The sequence below is a fragment of the Nylanderia fulva genome, unplaced genomic scaffold (assembly GCF_048542155.1).
Source record: "Nylanderia fulva isolate GAGA-0341 unplaced genomic scaffold, ASM4854215v1 Scaffold12, whole genome shotgun sequence".
Classification (NCBI taxonomy): Eukaryota; Metazoa; Arthropoda; class Insecta; order Hymenoptera; family Formicidae; genus Nylanderia; species Nylanderia fulva.
Genome location: NW_028189409.1, coordinates 2225892 through 2248912, shown reverse-complemented (window position 1 = coordinate 2248912; position 23021 = coordinate 2225892). Strand labels below are relative to the sequence as shown.

Below are 23021 nucleotides of genomic sequence, written 5' to 3'. Positions count from 1 at the left end.
TTTTTGATAATACAAAATTTTGATGTGCACACAATTGCAACATACAATTTAAAAACTTGTATCAAATATTGTTCATAAAAGAAAAACGTGTAAAATCTAATGTATGATGTTAACGATTTTCACTTGATCATGAAAGAGAAACGAAACCTTACTTAAGAACGGAAATGAGATTTCAAAGCAAATAAGAGGTGAAAATAGCGTATAATTTTACGAAGCTTTTCTCCCTGCTGCAAAAAAGGGAAAACTCACAAGACTTTTACGCTACACAATATAGTAAATACGTATAAAATATATGCATAATATATATGTTATTGAAAATTTCATAAACGTGTAAAAAAGGCATTATATATATCTACATATATTTTTCTTGTAAAAACTGACTAATATCAGTTATAATTAACATTTTTATTTTTTAATGATAATAACATCATAGAATATTTTGTACAATAAAACTCTATTTAATTTTATATATATTATTTATAAAATTAAAATATGAATATATAAAATTAAAATGATGTATAAAATTAAAATAAATATAAAAAAATAAAAATAAATGTTATAACTGAAAATAATAGGTTTACAAGAAAAAAAGGAGAGCAAAAAATGCATAAAAAAAGGAAGTGAGAAATGTATTCAAAAATCAATAAAATGCTGCTCGCACATATATTAAATGCGATAATGCGTACATCTTGAATAAAAGATGCTCCAATTTATCACGTTGTTGACAATAATTCATTCATCGCAAATAAACGTGTGATATTAACAAAATAAAATACAAATACGATGAATGAAATAACTCATTTTATCGTACGACAAATAACAGTAATGGAAGTGGATTTATCACAATTTATCACCACCTCATTTTTTCTTCGTTCATCCACCATATCTCGCGCGACATGTATAACAAAAAATGACATTTTTTTCTTCGAAAAACCGAGGGAGACCACTGCGAAATATTCGCAGGTGTTCAATATAATGTACTCACCTGCAGATGAATGGGCACTTTCTTCACCGGAGTACTCATCTTGCGGTCTCACGTTTCACTAATATTTACGTTCCCAATGTTTATTTTCCAGTCCGTAAATTACCACTTATTTCGATCCGCAGGAAACAAACGTCGTAAGCGCGCGCGCAATTCCTTTTGTTTCTTCTCTTTTTGTACGGAGGTGAGCAAAGTGGGAACGTAATAAGTCAGGCAACGTAACTACACGATCGACTAAATGCGACTGACGCGATGCTGTGAAGCGCGCGTAGTATCGTTTTCATTCGATGTTTAGGGTGGGCAGAGACGCTCTCCTCCGCCAATCAGAATAGAGTATTAGCGGAGCGCGGGAAATTTGAAATGTGCAAAATTGAAGATGCAGTCTATTTGACGTTTCGATGCTTATAAAATCACTATTCTTTATATTAAATAATATTTTTATAATTAATATATTATAATTTACATATTTAATCATATATTAACATTTGTATATTTAATAAAATATAATTAATATTTTTATCACAAATTTTTTATTAAAACATTATACACTTAAAAGTCCTATTTTCATTATCTTTTTTTATTCAAAGTTTTTTAAGTTTTATTAATATAATATTCAGATAAAAAAGAAGCAAAAATTTCTTTCTCTGATGATCAAAATTTTCTAAACCAAATGAATTAAATACTTAATTAATTATAGAATCTATAAATTATATTACATAGATTTATATTTAAAACAAACTTTCAATTATTCTAAAAAATGATTGTTGAACTTATTTACAATTTTTTGATGGCAAAATATAGATAACAAAAAGAGAAAAAATAAAAATTGATTTTAAATTTTGTAAAGAAATTTAAAACCAAATCTTATTTATGTCCAATATCGCATTTTTCACAACAATTTTATGCTTACTTTAGATTATGATTTATAATACTACATATTTTTTTACACAAAAATACATTTTACTCATTAAATTGTATATCGAAATAAATACATGAAATGAAATAAATACTTCATTTATTCTTGCGTTAAAAATAAACAGTTATATTTGTGTAAAAAAGATATGTTTATTTTTTACATATATATTGAATATATTGAAAACAGGCAGAAGAGTTCTAGGCATACATGATTCTTCTATCTTCAAATTCCATGTTGCATATGATAATAGCTTAAATTATTTACAATCGTATACATATTTATACTTTTCTCTAGTGTTACAATAAAAAAATTGTAGCAGAAATATATATATACAGCAGTGTAATTCTCATATTTTAAACTGAATATTTAGTACCACATTTCTTTATTGGCGTTAATCTCAGGCCTTTAGCTAGCATTTGAGCTTCGAGGTCGCGGTCTTCACTCTGGTACCTAAAAATATATACACATATATTCTATTTATATATATAACATAGTTGTATTAATTAATTTTATTTGGTAAAGTTGTGTGTGCATATAAAATATTGAGTAAAAGATTTATGCAAATATGTCACTATTATTTTCCAAAACATATTGATATTCAATTTAATTATCGTCAAACAAAAAAGTTTGAATTTATAGAACAATTTAGATTCATTATTATTGATTTATTAATCTACTAAAGCTATAATTTATATAATGAAATATTTATTATAATATATTATCTAAGATCTTATTTACATTCAAAATAATATACAAAATAATAATTTAACATTATATGTATTCTTATAATTTTAGTTAATAATATATATTTAATAATTAACATGGTTAATAATATATACTTGTTATAGCAAATGATTTGTCACAGCTATTTAACATGATTAAAAATTAATTTTCAAATCATCAGGATATGTAAAAAAACATTTTCTTTTTGTGCATTAAAAAAAATTTATTACCAAGCCGCATGCAACATGCTATCTACTAATAACAAAAATAAAAATTTATAAAAAATAACAGTGAAACAAGTAAATAAAAGAAACAAAATAAAATAATTATATAAAAACACTTATCAATTTATGTAACATACAATAGATTTTTTTAGAAAAGATAACGTTATATTTTAGGGAAAACTACCACAATTATTCATAATCAGTAAATAACTTGAAATATTAAATGTTTTAAAATTTAAAACATACTAACTCTTTATTACAATTGATAAATTATCTGTTGTATAGAAATAAGAAAATAAACATAAATAAAATAGTTAACAATGTAAAAATACAAGACGAATATTGCAAAGTATGCGAAGATATTTCAAAAATATAGATATAACATGCATTTATATATATCAAAATAATGCATGCTAAATATGTTGATAATTTACACCACCTTTGTCGTTCTTCTTCTAGTACAGCAATTAAGGAATCTCTCCTTGCTACTATTTCCAACATTTCCGTCAAGATTTCTCCTTCCTTTTTAACATCATCACTAGTCTTCTTATCATCTATAAAGTAACATTTAGTCTTTATCATGTAATTATTTTATCTCTTTTAGTGTGTTTACGTGTATAATTTTTTTAGAATATACGAGCTCATATACAGAGTGTAATTTTATAATTTTTTTATTCTTTATATTTAATACTGAAATTTAAAAAAAAAAAATAAATTATATTAAATTTTTCTTTACAAAAACTATTGACAAATTATATTATTGACCGCACTAATTTCGAATCTTTAACTGTTAAATATCTTAAAAATAAATCTCAAATTAAATTTATTATTAAATTAATATTGAATTATTATTTTCTAATACATTGGAAATTTATATTGACATATAAAAAGCTCAGTTTATTTCGTTTAGATAATTTATATCATTACCAAAATTTCATATGCATCTCTTTTACAGAACATTTAATGTATATTCAATTAATTGTAATTATCTTATAGATTAATATATTGGAAGGAAAAATACTTACCGTCATTAGCCAAGCGTTCACGCAATTCTTGTTGCAATCGTTCATGGCGATCTTCTAATTGAACTTCTTGTGCACGTACTAAAAGCTCTTTTTCATATCTACGCAGCTCTGTGCGTTCCTTCATAAGATCAAACCATTCCCTAAGTAAATCGGCTTCTTCATGATTGGAACAATCTAAATAAAATTGTATCATTTCTCAGATTGCATTCTTTTTCCTCTTTTCTACATACAATATACATATTTATTTCATGCATAATATCAATTACGCAATATATTCTTTACTTGATTCTTCTCTTAGATTCGTTGAATTATTATATAAATTAATACATCAAACAATATTATTGCATATATTATATTATTATATATACACATTTTTATTGTATATGTTGTAATCACTATTATTTATCTAGGCAATTTCTAGCTACTCATCCTCTATAAAAATATATATAATTTATTTCTATATATAATATTTTATTTCTTATATTACAAATATATAAATATAAAAATTTGTAATATAAAATATATAGATATTATATAGAAATAAATTATAATTATTTTATATTAAAAAATAAAAAATGTATAAGAAACAATATCTATGTATATCAAACGAAATAAAAATTGGAAAAATTACAGTTTACAAATTACATTACATTCTTAAATGAGCAAAAGATTAAATATTAATTCTATTTCTACTCGAGTACACATAAACATCTACTGATTCATCTACACATGTATATATCAAATATATCTACAATAAAAATTTCAAGAGAATCAGGATGTACATAGAAGATTTATTACCTCCTTCACCACGTAGCGCTTTTTCGACACTCACACCCCGGTTTTCCAATTCCTTCTGTTTCACTTCGGTTTCCTCTAATTTTCTTTGTATTTCTTGAGCCATACGCAATCTTTAAAATACATCTAAATTAACAACGCTTTCAAATTAAAGCTATTTTTCTAACATGTGTATATCAAGCGCACGAGAATGAGATGAATTTTAACTCGTCCATTTGTCGAGGAGGATTATCTTGTACAGGATTTCACATAAAAATTATAAAATTATGAAACACAAAAAAAACGATTTATTTTAACATTTTTATTAACAAAAAATAGACTTGGCATAGACTCGCCAAAATGATTTCAAAACATAAGTCATATATAAGTAAAATGACTATGATTGTTGTATCATTATTCATTTTTTGTAAAATTTGTTTTAATAGTTCTCCTAAAAATTTTCATTTTATTAAAATTTAATTAAATTAATTTATTTAAATTGTGCATGTTATTCTTTTTGTTTTTATATTATATAAGTATATTTATTTACCTCTTTAACTGGGCTTGTCTAGCTACTTTTTTAGCAGACTTTGATTTACGTGGAACGCTACTGCATGATTCTTCAGTTGCGGTAACTTTTTGCGTACATGATGTTGACAAAGCAGCTGTTTTTGTGTCGTCATCTGACAAACTATTATCTGCAATTTCTAAAATTGGTATTTAACTATATTATATAATATTTTCTTCGGCTTTTGATGAAATAATGGAATGAAATAATTCATATGCATATCTATTTTTATGAAAAAAATAATGATCTATGCATCACACTTTGCTACGTTAAACAATTGTATAACATGTTCATAAAGTTATCAAAGAAAGAATATTTATATAATTCGTACCTGATACTTGAGTGGTAGATGTAGAGTAATTAAGTGGTGGTGGTGGCACAGGTGGTGAATTTTCAGTAAGAAAACTTCGTACAAGCATGTCTTCGCACATACTTTTAGGTCTTAAAGCTTTTAGGTCATCAGATTTTGACGAGACATCTTTGTCAAACTGTAAACATTTTTAACATGGTAATTACAAAATGAAAGGTTAAAATTTTAAATAATATATAAATATATAAATATAATTATATAAAATTATTATTATTAATTATTATTATTATTTATTAATAATTAATAAAATTATAAATAATTATTTTATGTCACAATCAAAATATTTTAATATAGTAAAGCTATTTCCAAACAAAAAAACTTAAGAGAAGAATTCAATAATGTATTATAAAAATTGAAAATCATAATATTTGCTATATCCATAATTATTAAAGATTTGCTTTGTTAAAAAAAATCATAAACGAATTCGAGAACCAAATAATAAATGTACGTATGCAACATATTAATAATTAATATTAAATAAAAAAAATTAAACAATTCATGAGAATCTCTATGAATTAAAATTTACAAAATATTATTTACTTTTTCTTTTGATTTCGAAGTCATTCGAAACATTGAGAGCTTGTCTTTCTGGGGCGATGGACTGGTATCCTTCTTGAAGAAAAAATCAGACACCGCTTGTATGATACTTTTTCTTCTCTCCGAGTCTTTTGGCTTCTTCTTATCTCTCTTAATTACACTATTGTTATCCGAAAGCGATAAACCTGCGGTATTCAACAATTCGTCCATGGATTTCGCGCTAGCTGCCGGTAATTTCTGAAAATTTATTTTCTTCGTCATATTCTTCATATTGTCAGTGCTCTTACTGGTTTGTAATTTCAACTCGGAATTATCTGTCGTGCTGGAGCTGGCCCTTTCAGTTTCTGAAGTATCACTCTTCTTCGCGTCATCCATCGAAAGATGTCTTCGACACATCTTCCTTCTCAACTCTTTGATCCTGTCTTCGGGACTTAAACCTAGATCCTCGTCGCTCTTTAATCTAGCTCGCTCTCTGGCGTCCTGCCTAGCCTTCTCGGTGGTCCTCCTCGCTTCTTCGTTCTTAAATCTTGGCGGCGCGATCGGCGTCTTGAAGATATCCTCCAGACTAGTCGGTCTTTTCACCGTCGTCTGCGACTGGCTCTGATCGGCCTTCTTTGGAATTTTTTCTTTGGCTTCTACTTGATCACGTTGCTCCTGCGGACGCGAAGACGCTGGAGAATCCAGCGATTTATTCGTCCCGTTGGAAGTCGAGTCACTCGGACTGTTTGTTAGCGATGTTATAGAGGCAGGGATGAACTTGCTACCAGTAGAAGCAACGGATGTTTCCAGTTTCACCGGCGACAACATCGTGGTGAAGGACGAGGCTCTGGCGGCTCGTCGTGCCTTCTTCTCGGCGGACTTTTGTTTGTGAGCCTCGAGCTTGTCCATCAAGAGGTCCTGAATAAGATTCTTCTGCTTCGACCGCTCCCTGGTGATCTCCTCGAGCTTCCTTGAGGTCGCCGGTGAATTAATACTGCTGTTATTCGCGGCCGTTGCCTCCTGGCACTTGATTTCTTCCGCGATCATCTCTGCGCTGCAAGCCTGCGCGATGCTCTTCGAGTTCTTTCTGCTCTTTGATTTCCTCACGTCAATGGAATCTTTCGCGTTGCTGAACTCCGCGATTCTGAACTGCAGCCTCTTCACGTATTCCAGGTAATCTGGGTTGCTGGAATCCGCTTTGCCAGCCGGAAACTCTTCTTCACGCTTCTCCGTTACCTGTAGAGGAACTATAGATACCTGAGGGTTCACCGGGCTGGCGAGTATCGTGACTACTTCACTGGTCGTCGTGTCTTCCGCTGGCTCCATCATCAATAAACTATCCTCCTCCATCGATTGAAACATAACTTCCCTGTTTATAGCTTCAACCAGAGGTTCCTGCCTGGCGTCTTCCTCGTTCAACTTCTCTTCGTCTCGCTCGACTTCCGTCTTCAATTTGTTCACCGGCTCGTTTAATTTGCCCATCACATCCTCCATGGTAACAGGATCAATTTCGATCACATTGGCATCCTTGTAACCCTCCTCCTCTTCGCTGTAGGAATCGTTTTCCAGATCCAATCTCGCTATAGGCGCATCAGACGTCTTATTAGTAATAGGGACATTAGAAAGGGCCGTCTTGACATTCACGAACTCGATATAACCTCGGTTTCTCAGCATCGCGATGTTGGAAGCGTCCTGGAGACTGTCATCCAACAGAGACTCATTGTCCGTATCCATGTAATTAATGTCCTCGCCGTTGACCAATAAGTTGGACGTGCTGTTCGGATACGAGCACTGATCGATCAGCTGATCGAGCCTGGAATATTCAAGCTCCGTGTCTTCCTCCTTGGCGATTCTGACAGGCGTGGAAGTCAACCTGAGATTATTTCTTCGCACAGTGATGAAATTAGGATTGATGTCGAGCTCCACGTCGCGGAGGTCGTCGGAGACCAAAGCCTCCCCGTCGCGAGCCCATTCGGAGAATTCTGTCTCAGTGAACGCCGCGGTGGTGATGTCGTTCTCTTCGGAGTCATCTTGCTTGTTGGACATCGAGGCCTCGGAAGAACTGCTGCAGTCTTTCTTATTATTGTCGTCCCGCAAGCCCAATTGTTCCATATTATTGTTCAACGTTTCGATAGTGCAAGCGTTGTCTATCGATGAATCCATACTCGACGGATTCAATCGACGATCTTGAAGAAAGGACACCTCGATGGAGTCCGGCTCGAAAGTCTGGCCGTCGTCAGGATCGTAATGCTTGTATCGATCAGCTTCCTCGTCCAGCAGAAGATCACCGTCGGTGCTATGAATCTGTAATCTGGGCGGCGAAAGATTTATAGGGGCAAACTGATCGTTCTCAACAGCTTCGTTAGAATCGGAAGAGGACAACGAGTCGCTGTCTATCTCGGAGTCGTCCGAACTGGCGTCTTTGTTCTCGTTCTTCTTCTGGTTCCAGTCCACTTGTGGGACGACAATGGATGTCTCGTGAAGGGGACTACGCGGTCGGAAACCGTTGTTAGCTTCTTCCACGTTGCTCAGAAGAATCTTCTCCGTGGTCTGCGAGCTTTTTGTATCCTCCGTAGAATCCTTTGTCAAATTGTTAGTTTGATGAAAGCCTGGCTTGTCGATTAACTCTCTGTCTTTTGTCAAGGACTCGTTACAGATAACAGGTGCTGTCTTTGATTTCAAGATATTAGATTCCTTCACCAAGTCAGGTAAGTGCTGTGCCTTGGACATTTCTGTCGGAGTGCTCGTCGGCTTGTACGCGATGTCGTTTGATAAATTTCGGCAGCGATCGGTTGAAATTTGTCGGGAAAATAAAATTGTAGGCGACAACGGTGAAAGTGGCGCATTGTTGGTTCGCAGCTTACTAGTACCTAAAAAAATTATGTATAATTGCAAAGATAGAAATAATTAATTGATAATTTTTGATTATGAGATTTGACTTATAAACTTTTTTCTTCATTTAATATGTAATAAAATAATAAAGTTGAACCTTGAAGAAACGCCTGCATGGTGGGGCTAGGTTCTGGCGCTGGGTTTAGCAGCTTCTGGTGCTGAGAAATCGCGTCGGTGAAGTTTCTCAGCTTTGTGTCCACGTTCGACGTCGATCCTGACTTGACGACGGAGCCGCTCAAGGCTGATCCGCCCAGCAGATAACGTTTCTTCAATTCCAAAGAGAGCCTCGAGGCAATTCCTCCAGTAGAATGAGTGCGATTAAGAAGATAATCGCCCTTTCGAGGATTCAGCAATGGTGTTCGGGTATTCGTGTCGACGTTGGCCGACGTGTTACAGTTCACCTCGACCTTCGGCTGGTACTTATCGTTGTCCTTTGTCAGCTGCTCGATGATGTTTTCTTCCTGCTTCTTATCCTGCTTCAGGTTGCTGTTGATCGAGGAGATAATCTTGCTCTTTATTTGTACCTTCTTCGGCTCAACGTAAGTGCCTCTCGTTTTCCGGACGTACGAGTCGTTGATGGTGATCTCCGGAATCTCGTGCTGCGTCGGAGTCGCCTCGTCGTGCTCGAATTCCGAATCGGTCGAGATCTCCGTCGCAGAGTTTTCTGCGCTCTCTTCGGTCGATTCCTCCTCCGACGATGCAACCTATTTCAAACAAATTTATGCTGAATAAATATCATATAAATATAAATGGATGTACAGAGTCAGGCATTAGTTAAATTTTAGTAAATTAGTGTGAAGAAGAAGAAAATGTGGAGCCACAAATATGCTAATTTTCAGCTTATAGTGTGTATTGTATTATTGTATGTAAATTAACAAAGTGTTTAAAAATGCAATGTAAATGTAAAAATTGTTACTTCTGTAAATGTTGCCTTAATCAATGCTAAATCAATTATATTATGACTAATTGGTTTAATTATATAATATCACAGAATTCTTTTTTTTCGTAAGTGTTGTTAGTTTAAACTTACATTTTATTAGGTAAAAATAACCGCGCATTATGATGAGTGATTTTAAAGATTCACACATATCAAAAAAATTAAAAGAAATGAATTAATTTATAAGAGAAAATTAAAACTAAAATTTATCACATTATATTACCATGTTATGTGTTTTTAAATTAAATTTAAATTATATTTTCTATTTTAATTACTTTATATTTTATTTATTATTTTAATTATATTATCTAAATTATATTAACGTCTTAATATTGCAATTTAAAACATTAGCATATCACGATTGTATTAAAATCTTTAAAAGGAAAAAGTTTGTCAAAAGATTTCTTATTCTCATTGTTAAAAAAAATGCATTTTATGATACCAATTGATATTGTATGCATGTACCTGTACATTAACTGCGCATATGTCTAGTATATCAAATTTATATAATAAATCTAAGTTTTGCAATTAAAATGAGAATGTGATGAGATATTTAATAAAGTAGTCGGCTGGTGGTAATTTTTCAACAAATTAGTCAACAAAATTGGTGAGTAAACTGCTATTTTTAACACGAGCACTAAATCCAAACGCAAACAATTAATAATTTGAGTTATTGTTAATGATAAATTAGTTCAATAACACTCCATTCATACACAAGAAAATTATTACCTTTTCTTTAGTGTTCCTTATTCAGTTGATTAAAAATTATCCCCTTTGAGAATTAAAGAATCAATCACCAGCCAAAATTTTACACATATGTTTTTTGTTTTTTTTGTCTACTTTATTAATACATCTCCACACAGTTTTCTCAAGTTTAAAATCACAATTTAAAAGCAAAATTACAATATATATTAGAAACATATAAATATCCATAGCATTGTAAAATATAATTGTAGATTTCCAATTTTATAAGTTAATGTAAAAATCAAAATCTGTATAGATTCATAAATCTACAGATTTTAGAACTGCAGATCTGAAAAGAGGTACTTTCCAGTGCTCAACACAATCTTATACAACTAAAATGCTGTGTTCGACTATGTCATTTTGTGTCATTTCATGAATATTAACATTTTTACATTTGGCCCATTTTTTTATAGCAAAAGTATCTTCTATGATTTCAAATTATTACAAATAAAGTAAAAAAGCTCAAATACTGTTTCAGTTATAAGTCAACACTGTGTAAAACTGTGTCACACAGTGTATAACTAGAAAGCACCCAAAAAAAGTTAGATAACTATAGCTTCATCGATAACTTCATTCAAGCAGAGTATAGAATCATCAATATTTAATAATCCATTTATATAAAACACATATAGTATTATAGTATTAAATTAGTATACAAAGAAATTCTTTGCTCAATTTGAAGCCAATTTTTAGTTATCAAAAATTTGTTTATATTTATATTTTTCATTGTTAATATTAAACTTTTTGGTAAATATACGTAAAAGCTTACATCTGACTAATCACTGTAAAAAAACATATAGTTATTTTAAAAATAAGTATGCAGTTACACATAACAAAGATTGTTTTCAATATATATAATCGTGGTAAGAGATGTAATCTCTTTTGTGCATATTTATCAACTTTTTAATTGTTAATATTAAAAAAAATATTTTAACACAGTTAAGCTTTCAATTAAGGTTCTCATGTTTTTACATGAATCACACAGAAATCAGAATTTGCTATATATTTTTTGAAGTTTAATTGAAAAACTATATTATCAGTCGTTTAATAATTTGCCAATTGTTAAACTATGTATTTAATGACTTTTTAAAAATGTATTTCTAAACTTTAATAATTTTTTCATAAGTTTTTTTTTTATATATAAAAAAACTATAGAAAATTATACTATCAACTTCGATAACTGAGAAATAATTAAAACATCAAACTAAATATAATTCAAGTTAAACTTTTTTTTGTCAAACATTATATCATAAAAATTCTTAAATGTGTCATTTTATTAGTATCACGAAATTATGCATTTGTCTTTCTTCGAGTGACTAGTATCAGAAATAGATTTTGCAAATTCCTCGGGTTTATTTGGCAAACGTCGATGTGTAGAATGATGAATTTTTGGACTCGAAGGTACACTTTGGCTTTGATTTTGTAACTTTACATCTGTAATATTTCGATTTTCTGCCATAGTTTTATCTCTTCTAATTTCGTTGTCTAAGTTTTGTGATTTTGTGACATTTGATTTTGGAAGGTTTTCAATGCTCTTGTTACCGTAGTTTTGAATATTTGAAACATCCTGATGGTGGTGAATTTTCGAGATATTATTAATATCTTGACTTTGTAATGTTGCGACGTCTCTTGCATTCTGTGCTTCAATTTCCGAAAGCTTAACATTCTGACTTTGAATGTTAGGAACATTATTACTATTTCTATTCTGACTACGTATTTTTGAAGCATCGTTAATAATTAGATTTTGCAGCTTCAATACATCTTCGACATCCTGATTTTGATTTAAAGATTTATTTAAATTTCTTTTTAAAGACTTTCTTCTTCTCGGGATTTCAGGTATAGTTTGATTTTGCGGTTCCAATGTATCCTCGATATCCTCATTTCGATATGAAAGCTTCAAATTTCTTTTCGCAGAATTTTTTCTTACTGGGATTTCAGGCGGAGGTTCCTCAATTTGAGTAAACTTAATATCATTAGACAAATGTTTTCGTTTCAGCCTCTTAGGAACTTCTAGGATGCACTTTTCCATTGAATCATCATTCGTGATTTTCGTATCTGTCACTTTGTCGATAATTGTACTTTTTACATCCTCACTTATTGTATCTCTTAATTCAGACAATGATTTTGAATTAGCTTTAATGTTTTTACAAAATAAACGCGGTGTATTCTCATTTAAATTAGTATCACTTTTATGTATTATATTACGTTTAATAGTTTTATCCGCATTAATATTTAACAATAAAGGAACGGTCAACGTTGCATTAATATGTGCATTATTTTCAAATGATAAATTTTTATTTAATTCCTTATTTTTATCTATGTCATTATTCGAAATATTTATTTTTTCCGCCATCTCTTTGTTATAATTATCTGTATCTTCTCCATTTGCTCCACTATTTAAAATACTGCTCTCTGAATCCATTTCAATTACATTATCTTTTTTGATTATATTATTATCTATTATGTTGCTATTTAAATTCATATTAGCTTCTTCTTCCTTATATATTTTATTTATGTCATTATTCGAAATATTTATTTTTTCCGCCATCTCTTTGTTCTTATTATCTGTCTCTTCTCCATTTGCTCCACTATTTAAAATACTGCTCTCTGAATCCATTTTAATTACATTATCTTTTTTAATTATATTATTATCTATTATGTTGCTATTTAAATTCATATTAGCTTCTTCTTCCTTATATATTTTATTTATGTCATTATTCGAAATATTTATTTTTTCCGCCATCTCTTTGTTCTTATTATCTGTCTCTTCTTCATTTGTTCCACTATTTAAAATACTGCTCTCTGAATCCATTTTAATTGCATTCTCTTTTTTAATTATATTATTGTCTATCACGTTGCTATTTAAATTCATATTAGCTTCTTCTCCCTTATATATTTTATCTATGTCATTATTCGAAATATTTATTTTTTCCGCCATCTCTTTGTTATTATTATCTGTTTCTTCATTTACTCCACTATTTAAAATACTGCTCTCTGAATTAATTTTAATTACATTCTCTTTTTTAATTATATTATTATCTATCATGTTGCTATTTAAATTCATATTAGCTTCTTCCTTATATATTTTATCTATGTCATTCTTCAAAATAGTTTCTACGTCTATATCTGAATTTAAGATATTTGCATTATCATCATCTAATTTAGGAACATTATGATTTGATATCGGAGAATCGACATAATCAATATCATTTAAATGAGGCTGCAATTCAAGAAGTTCATCATACATAAAGTCTAAATTATCATCTATAGTTTCTTTCGACAAAGGCAATTGGTCTATCTTATTATCAATTCTATTTTGCGCTTCGATTTGATCAAATTGGCGATCGATCGTATTAATTGTCTCGTTGCTTATATCCTTGATATTCTCAATTTCCAGTTTTCGATGTTCATCTGGTTTAATAGCTTCAGTTGTGTCCGAAACTTGACATTTGTCACAACTATTTGAAGAATCGGTCTTATTAAAATACTTCAACATTTCCTCTGTATTTATCTTGTCGGATAATCTAGGCTTGATATTCAACTTTACCACTTCTATCTTAGATGAGTCGTTGGCTTCCTCGTGTTTTTGCGCCGGTCGACATTTCAAGACCGATTTTTTATTCTCGGTGAAATATTTACTCATCTTCAACCGGGCATTTTCGGTCGACAGTGGTCGAAGTCCATTTCTTATGGCTCTGTTCTTTTCCTTTCGTTGTTGTACATCGTGTTTCAGCTTATCAAACGCGCTGTTACCAAAATTCGAAATGTCATGTGATTTCGGAGGAGCCAATAACTTCGCGTCCAAGGATAATTCTTCGAGCTGCGTCCCCTGTGTTGGAGATGATGACGTCACTGTCACTGCTGGATATAAGTTTTGTAATTCGCTCGCAGGAATTACATCAATTTTCTTATCAGTAACATCGTTTATGCGAATATTATTATCATCATCGATAAATATATTATTTTTGTTAATAAGATTGTCTTCACTTTGATTAATATTTTCATGTTTATGTGTCCCTACTTCTTCTGGTAAATTAGATTTCGAGTGCTCCACTAGGCCATCTAGGTGATTGTCGTTGGCTGAATTGTTACACAATATCTCAATCGATCGATAGATCTCTGACGTTGAAGAAGATGGGCTGTTTTTACTGCTATTCAAAGACAAATCAGCATTCAAGATAGTTTCGTTATCAGAAACCTTGGGATCCGTGTAAGGAATTCTTGTATCAGTGCAAGGTGTTCTTGTAATTTGTTTTAAATCGGTTTCATTACTTTGTGCAAAGCCTTCTTTCAAATTATTTATAGAAAGATCTAACGAATTATTAATTACATCGTTTAAGCTGGAAATATTAATATTTGTATTTAAATCAAAGGGGTTTAAATTTATCGTATCAACATTTTGCGAACTATTTCCATTGACTTTGTTTTCTGAACCGTTTAAATCTAATTGAATGTTTTCGTCTACGAAACTTTCGTACTCGGAGCTATAGTTTTCTTCGTTCAAATGATCGTTAACAGGAATATTTGTTAAAAAAATTAAAGATCTATCTAGATTCGAGGTGCTGTCATCATCAGCATGGACCGATGTCAAAAAAGGGGTTGAATTGGTGACGCTTTCAGAAGTTTGCGGAATAATATTGAGAGATGTACCATTTTTGTCGGCGGAAGTCATAGTGTCCTGATTATATGCACCTATACCTGACTCACTAGAAGTTAATGCAATCTCGTTGGAAGATTCTAGCGATTTTTCGAGATCATTTCTGCAGGATGATGATTCGCTACCATTTATGTTGGATACTGAGGGCATTGTTACTTCAGATTCGCAAGAAATGAGTGATTCCTGAGCTATAACGGGATTTACAGAGTCTTGAACAGAATGTTTCACCTCTGTTTCCGAGCCAGTATCGGTATCAGAACTGCGGGGTGGCACCTTCAACCACACTTCTTGTTTTCGAAGTTCTCGAGCACGTATGTCCTCCTCATCTTCGGTCGCAGTGCCGCTTTCATCATCTAATAAAGAAATTATAAATAGTATTATATATATTTATATATCTAATTATTATATATTATTATAAGTATTATTATGTATATAATTATTATATATTAAAATTAATATATATTATGTGTATAAAACTCTAACTAGAAAATTATCCATTGATTCTGAATTGATTGAATGATACCTTCGCTAGTATATTCATCACTAGAGTCTTCGTATTCGTTGCTGCCAGTGTCCGATTGTCCGATTGTAGCATGTGGATAAGAATAGCGCAGTGTCCAATTTTTAGCCAACTCGAGAGTTCCTTCGGTTGTTAGCGGCTGGTCTATAGCTTCTTCAAATATTTCATCATCTTCGTCAGAATCACTGTATCAAAATTAAACATAATTAATATAAAAATACTGTAAATGTAATACAAAGACTATTGCATTCATAGTGTATGTGTGTGTATATACACAACTTGCCTCATATTAGAAATATCATCACTGGACCCCATTTCTGCAGTAGAAACACCAAAATTTCTGTCTGTCCACTCGTCTTCGTCCATTTGACTGTGAGCTTCCTCAGGATCTGATATTTCTGCTAGATTTTCGAATTCAATTCTCTCTGGAGTTTGACCACGATCAAGAAGATCGAGCCCAACAATGCCTTCCAATGGTATTTTGCCCTAATACATGCATATATTTGCTCATTAGTATATATTTTTAAGTAAATTTAGATTTCAAAATATTTTAAAAAGTATCCTTTTATTTAGAATTTTTCTATGTTTATAGTGTTGATACATTTTTGTTATGTCATTATATAATGTATGATGTTGTACCTTTTCTGGAGTTTTCAATGTAATCCCGGCATTAGGTACATTTTCTTTATTCAACAAATTAATTCTCTTCTTCTCCGCTCTAGTTTTCATCGTTCCTGATAATCCAAAGTGTTGAGTACAATAAAAACGCCCTCCATTTTTCTCTCGATCAAACGTATGATTTCCTATAAAAGATAAAAAAATACCAAAAATTATAGCCAATATTATAAAATTACTGAAACATATATGTGTTATTAATATATATGTTTATGATATTATAGCATATATTTTCTTATTATTACTTTTATCATTACATTCAATTACATTATATCGAAATATGTATATGTACAATATATATATTGGTTTTCATATTGTTATATAAAATAATTGTATAAGCTCTTGTTTTTCCCTACATTTTTAAAATATTATATGAAAAAAGACTATTACCTATTCTTAAGGAAGTGGAGCAATATTCGCATCGAAAACAACCACGATGAAAGAATTTGCCTTCCGCACTCAGTCTTTCCATTAAATAAACCCTTTTATTGCAAAAATGGCACATCTCTGAACTTCCTTGCACCGGTAGCACGATGGTGGATTTAGTATTCTATACAAATAATTTGTATAATTTAGTATAATTATTAATGCTACGATTTTCACAATATAAAAAATTATTAAAGCTATTAGCAAGATTTTTTTAACAAGACAGTTTTAAGTTTTTATGTTATTATTATATGTAATAATTAGTTAATTACTACTAATAATTAATTATAAAATGTATATTTTAAACTGGTAAAATATCTCTCATACAATTAAAATTTTATAAATAATTTTATTTAGACAAAAACGGACATCTTTGATATTCTTATTTTTTACATAAATGTGACTATTTTTAAAAGTTTCCATTTCTAAGATTTTAAAATTATAATTATAACTTATAATTAGTTATAATACTGAAACATGATATATGCATCAATTTTAGATGCTATTTTGTAAATTTATATTTATAATAGTTTAAATATTTTTATACAATTAGAAAAAATATTTTTAAAAAATGTAAAAAATATATTTTAAAAATATTTCTGTAAAAATATAATAATCTAAGTTTTTTGAAAAAGATTTCGTGATTAAGAAGAATTTTTTTAAGATTATCGACATATACATAAGATAATAAACATTTATACACCAACAGATAAAATTCTAATATTGCGTTGATTATTTTTTCCTATGGAGAAAAGATAGATTGTATTTACCGATTTCTGCAGCTTGGGTTCCGTATCCTGATTTTTATTCAAAAACTGTTCAGCCATAGCTGAAACTTTATTGTGTCCGAGCACGTTACCCTCTCGGATTTTCTTCCCTATATTCTTCAGGGTATTATCTATATCAGCGTACTTACTGTAGGTGTCCCTTTGATCGTTGCCTCGCTTTTCCATCTTGATCTGCCGAGCTAAAAACTGAATGAAACATATACACATCTAAAAAAGTGCGAGAATGTTGGTGCTATTGTGAGTTTCTTTGCCAACCTGCTCGCGACTCCACTTTGGCACTCTTTCTACGCGATCCTGACGAATGGCACGGCCCATTTTGTTTTCCTCGATTTTCTTCTCGATCTCCTTCACGTTCCAGTCCGTCTTCTCGATCTTACCTATGTGTACACAAAAGTATCTTATTATTTGATCTGACATGACATGGCATTATTCTAATACATCAATAAATTTTTAGTAAAAAGTTTGAAAATCTCTTTTGAAAATTACTTCAAAGCTATAAGTTTTTCTCCTTTCTTTCTTCTTTATAATTCCGTTACATAGAATTCTCAAAAAATTTATCAATGTTAAAATATCTCGAAAATGACGATAATAAACGCCAAAGAAAATTGTAATAACATTAAAAAAAAAAAAATAAATAAAAAATTAAAAGTATATACAAACCGATGGCACGTAAAAGATCTCTAGGTTTCTTCTCGGAAGATGTTGCCCCTTTTAATTTATCTTCAAAATCTTTTATTCTTCCCGAAAATTCTTCGTCCACACTTCTTTTTTCGTAGCCGATGTGTATCTTGGGTTGTCTGTCCTAGGAATAATTGATAAATTAATAGAAACCTTTCACAAAAACGAATGAAAATCACAGGGAATATAAATATTGCAAGCAAATAACAGGAAGATATTTCATGAAGCGTAATTTTAATACAGATATACAGGGTTTTTTCGGAAAGAATAAAATAAAGCAGTATTTTCAAATAAATTCGAAGATTAGTTCAAATTTCATCAGATTTTTCATTTAGATTTCTTTTTATTATTGGAATTTTATTAATATTAGAATTGAAAATTCTGAAAAATTAAATAAAATAAATTTTAACAAGAATAACAGATAGGAGATTTGATTTAATTAAAATTAATTATAATTAAGCCAATTTAAACTAAATTAATAAAATATAAAATTATTAAAATATTTTCATTGTTCCATCAGTTACGAGATACTTTGCACAATTAATTTAAATAATCCTAGAGAGCTTTTTAGTATAATTTAATTATTATCAATAAATATTCAATAATTTAACAAGTTTAATAACACTTTATGTTTAAATAATTTAAGCATATGCGCGATATGCACGTTGAATTAGTGATATTAATTAAATTACACACGTAATCTAATTAGTTTAGTAGCATAATTAAAGATTTATTATTATTTTATAAATAGATGCATTTTGATTTCAAACATAATTCTTTAAACTCAAAAATGCAAATAATATAATTTAAAAAATTAATTTTGTTTAAATTAAGATTGAAAAAAAAAATATATAAGCATTATTTTTTAAATATATATTGTTATTTTTATCTTCATTTCGTAATACTCTTTTTCTTTCCATATAAATGTTGATCTTATAAGTGCAATAAGTTACGAAGTACGACTACAAAATAAAGTGTTCGTCGTACAAAAAAATAAATTGACAAAGTCCATAGCTATATAATTGCAAAAATCTTATTAAGCGTCATATTAATCAAAAGTAGTTAATAACATACATAATTTATCTTTCAAACAAGTTTAATTAGTTAATAGTTATCATGCCGAGCACCTTCTAGAAACAATGTAGTAAATATGATATTATTAGAGGACTTTCAATAATCTTGATCTTGATAACATACAATATACCATCTTGACATATGTTATTAAGATCAAGATTATATGAAGAATAAATCCCCTAATGTATACATATATATTTATCAAGAATATATTCTGTTATCTCCAGAATTGAAAAACATTGATTTCTTATTGATGAGTAGAAGAAAAAAACATTCAAACATCTTCACTCGTGATCGATCTCTAGCTTACTGGGTAGAGTATTTTCTGCTCTAGATCTTTTACTCTGTCCTTGAAATCTGGCGCAGTTTGACGATATAAGAAAATCGCATAATCTTCAAACGGCCCGTCTTTCTCGTGTTTCGCATTGGCTTGCAGCATTTGCATGCTTTTGTAGAATTGTTGCGTTGCCATCTTACGCAAATATTGACGCTTCTTCATACGCTCGGCTCGATGCTTTTCGATCTCATCGATTTTTTTCTGTCTTTCGTCCTTTATGGCGAATTTGAGAATAGCCATTAGTCGAATCGACCAATCGTAAAATCGTAAATGCTAATATCTTTTTTCTATCTTATAATACAGCATATTTCTAATTATACAGCCTATATCAAATTATGCTACTGCAAAACAGCATGAAGTGACGAAGAAGATTCATAATCTCTTAAACCGTTTTTATTTAAAGAACAAAATTTTATGCACAGGAAAAAGAAAAAAAGGAAAAAAAAATAAAATTATAAAAAAAATATATATATATAAAATCAACCCCTATACTATTTTTTAAGTACTGGGTACTAGCTTATAAATTTGATACAATAATCATATACTATACTATTGCTTTAGCCAATATTTATGCATACAGCAACAATTGAAAGATTGTAATTATTTTTTAAATGGCCTCCTAAGAGTTTAAATTGATAGCAATTATATGACAACGTCCTATATACTATATAAATATTGTATAAAAAATGATATAACTAACAGTCTGGACATCTCTTCTATGGTGAAGATTATGCATATTCAGTACAGATTTATTCCTCCTGAAGTACGGTAAGGATAAGTCCGACAAATATGATTAACAATGATATGAATATCCCGCGGCATGTAACAGCTTCGATTTTCTGCCATTGTGACTATATAAGATTCAAGCATTTCAGTCATTCTAGATGTAAATTACTACGTATATTTTTATATAAAATTAATTTGTTTTTAAATTTAAATATTTTTTGTTCTATATTTTGTATTTTTTTGCCAATAAAATATCTTTAAAAATTAGATTAATTTTTAGTAAATCAGAATTTTTTGATAATTTATTTTTTTTATTATTATTTTAATCCAAATTGTTGTAGAAAGGTGTACATATCGTTTTAGAGAAATAAGTGCCTTTTTTGCAAGATAATATAAAAAAAAATTATTTTCTTTTAAAACTTTCGTTTTTTTTTAAAGATAAATAATGTAAATTAAAAGTAGAATAAGAAAATATCTTTAAAATAAAAATCAATTTGCTCCATATAATTAGATTGTACTACTGCATATAATCAATATTTAGAAATATATATATATATATATATATATATATATGTTAAAATATATACAAAATATATTAAAGTGATTTATATTGCATAATTCCACTTTCTCTCTTTTTTCCTCTCTTGTGTAATTATATTAAAATGTCCATAACTTTAAAATTATTGTAAAACTTTTAGAAAAATATTTGTAATATGATTACACGAATACAAAGACTTTTACACATATTATTCTTTTTGTATTCTTATATCTGCTTTTTTTATATATTTTATCAATTGAAACAATTGCAATAATGATATTATATGTTTATATGCAACTGCAATGAAGCATATATAAACAATATAAGACAATTAAAGTAAAAAATATCAAATACATATAAAATATAATATAAAATAATATGAAATATAATATGTAATGTATAAAATATCAAACATATATCATTAATGCATTTGTCTTATTGTTAAATAAATAAATAAAGGTAATTAGCTATCATTCATGAGCTACAGAAAAAGACAGAAAATTTCTTTTACTTACCATTGTTGCACTCATTTTCTCAGTACTGCGCCTTTTTCGAGAACGTCGACTAGTTACATTTTCTTTCTTGTCTACGTAAGACTGTACATTTTCATTACAGTATCGCGAGCGCGAGTGCCTTTTCATAGCTTTTTCCTCAGGTGTCAATTGTTTCAGTTGTTTTGGATGTGCGCTGCATTCCTCTGCTTCTGGCTCCTATTTTAATAAATATTGCATTTTAATAATTGCTTAAATTAATATCAAACTTTAATACTGACCTTTTAATATTAACTTTAATATTAACAAAAAAAGAGAAAGGTTACAAATTTTTAATTAAAATATTTAATTGAATAATTGTATTACAATCTCGTAAATTATTACTTAGCAATGAGATAATTAAGACAAAAAATACTAAAAAATATTAGATTTTTCTGATCTCGCTTTTTCTATTAATCTTTTTATATACACATAATTTGAGAGTTCAGTTATTTTTAAAGTTACTTACCAATTTTGGATGCTTGACATACGGAATCTCGCCTCTGAAAACTTCATATATTTGTGTTAAGTAAGAAAACATAGTAAGTGTGTCAGGAACATCACATTGAATCATTTCTTCTCCTGTCATTATCTGCAAATATAATTATTTTTTCTTCTTTTAGATTAACAACATTATACAAATAATTTTTAAACAATATTATACAGTAATTTATATTGATAATGTCAATATTATCCTGGTAATCTCTCTATAAAAAATAATAATAATGTCTTTATAATAATGAAGTAGCTAATTACTTTAGCCATTACCCAGATATTAAAATTCGTGAATAATAATCAAATATTGGATATTCAAAAATATTATAAAAAGATTCAAATTATACAGTGGTTATTTTTATTTATTAAAAAATATTCACGAAAATTATCTATTTTTGGAACTTTGAATTCAGAATACCTTTTTAAATAATTTATAATTAAGAATATATACATATTAATAATAATATAATATAGGTAATTGATATTAGAGCAAATAGAAAAAAATGTAATATGCTTACCGATGGTATATTCAATTCTTTTTCCAACATATCGAAGGCGAGTTGATTGTTCTTTACTACATCTTCCGCATTTAAGCTATAAAAATTTATTAGATCTGGACGGTATCTATGAATGATTGCACACAGAGCTAAACCATCTTTGAAGGAGGCACCCATATCTTCAATATGAACTTTATCGTACAGTGCAACTTGCTTTTTTAGCCAACGAAGTAACGTGTCTGGATGAATCTGAGCATCTCTCAATTCTATATAAAAGAAAAATATTTTATCTTTAAATTCACATCAAAGAAAATAATAAAAAAAATATATGTTTTGATCCATAATATGTGTAATGTGTAATTTATATATAAAAATAGTAAATAGGAATTTTTCAGAATATTAAATTTTT

At 29.3% G+C, this 23021-nt stretch overlaps 2 protein-coding genes across 14 annotated transcripts in view; both read right to left on the bottom strand.

Annotated features, from left to right (window-relative positions):
• CRMP (Collapsin Response Mediator Protein) overlaps window positions 1-1232 on the bottom strand; it is a 28510-nt gene extending 27278 nt beyond the window's left edge. For all 6 annotated transcript variants that reach the window (XR_014926550.1, XM_029309982.2, XM_085490289.1 and 3 more), the window contains exon 1: window positions 986-1232. Coding sequence is in view for 5 of the 6 variants with exons in the window: in XM_029309982.2 (XP_029165815.1) it covers window positions 986-1024 (39 nt within the window). In the remaining variant the exon portion in view is untranslated. The remainder of the gene's footprint in view (window positions 1-985) is intronic.
• Window positions 1233-1980: 748 nt separating this feature from the next.
• The window catches only part of Mical (Molecule interacting with CasL), a 30223-nt gene continuing 9182 nt past the window's right edge, over window positions 1981-23021 (bottom strand). For 4 of the 8 annotated variants that reach the window (XM_085490279.1, XM_085490280.1, XM_085490281.1 and 1 more), the window contains 20 exons: window positions 22634-22878; window positions 22090-22212; window positions 21606-21800; window positions 19800-20039; window positions 18398-18539; window positions 17993-18114; window positions 17720-17944; window positions 16914-17073; window positions 16488-16651; window positions 16132-16334; window positions 15852-16033; window positions 15557-15681; window positions 9088-9694; window positions 6123-8968; window positions 5544-5700; window positions 5195-5351; window positions 4669-4778; window positions 3871-4044; window positions 3285-3399; window positions 1981-2348 (listed from right to left, as the gene is read on the bottom strand). In XM_085490279.1, the coding sequence (XP_085346405.1) occupies window positions 2252-2348; window positions 3285-3399; window positions 3871-4044; window positions 4669-4778; window positions 5195-5351; window positions 5544-5700; window positions 6123-8968; window positions 9088-9694; window positions 15557-15681; window positions 15852-16033; window positions 16132-16334; window positions 16488-16651; window positions 16914-17073; window positions 17720-17944; window positions 17993-18114; window positions 18398-18539; window positions 19800-20039; window positions 21606-21800; window positions 22090-22212; window positions 22634-22878 (6389 nt within the window). In that variant the 3' untranslated portion in view covers window positions 1981-2251. The remainder of the gene's footprint in view (window positions 2349-3284; window positions 3400-3870; window positions 4045-4668; window positions 4779-5194; window positions 5352-5543; window positions 5701-6122; window positions 8969-9087; window positions 9695-15556; window positions 15682-15851; window positions 16034-16131; window positions 16335-16487; window positions 16652-16913; window positions 17074-17719; window positions 17945-17992; window positions 18115-18397; window positions 18540-19799; window positions 20040-21605; window positions 21801-22089; window positions 22213-22633; window positions 22879-23021) is intronic. The other 4 variants (XM_085490283.1, XM_085490284.1, XM_029309989.2 and 1 more) reach the window with 4 other exon arrangements.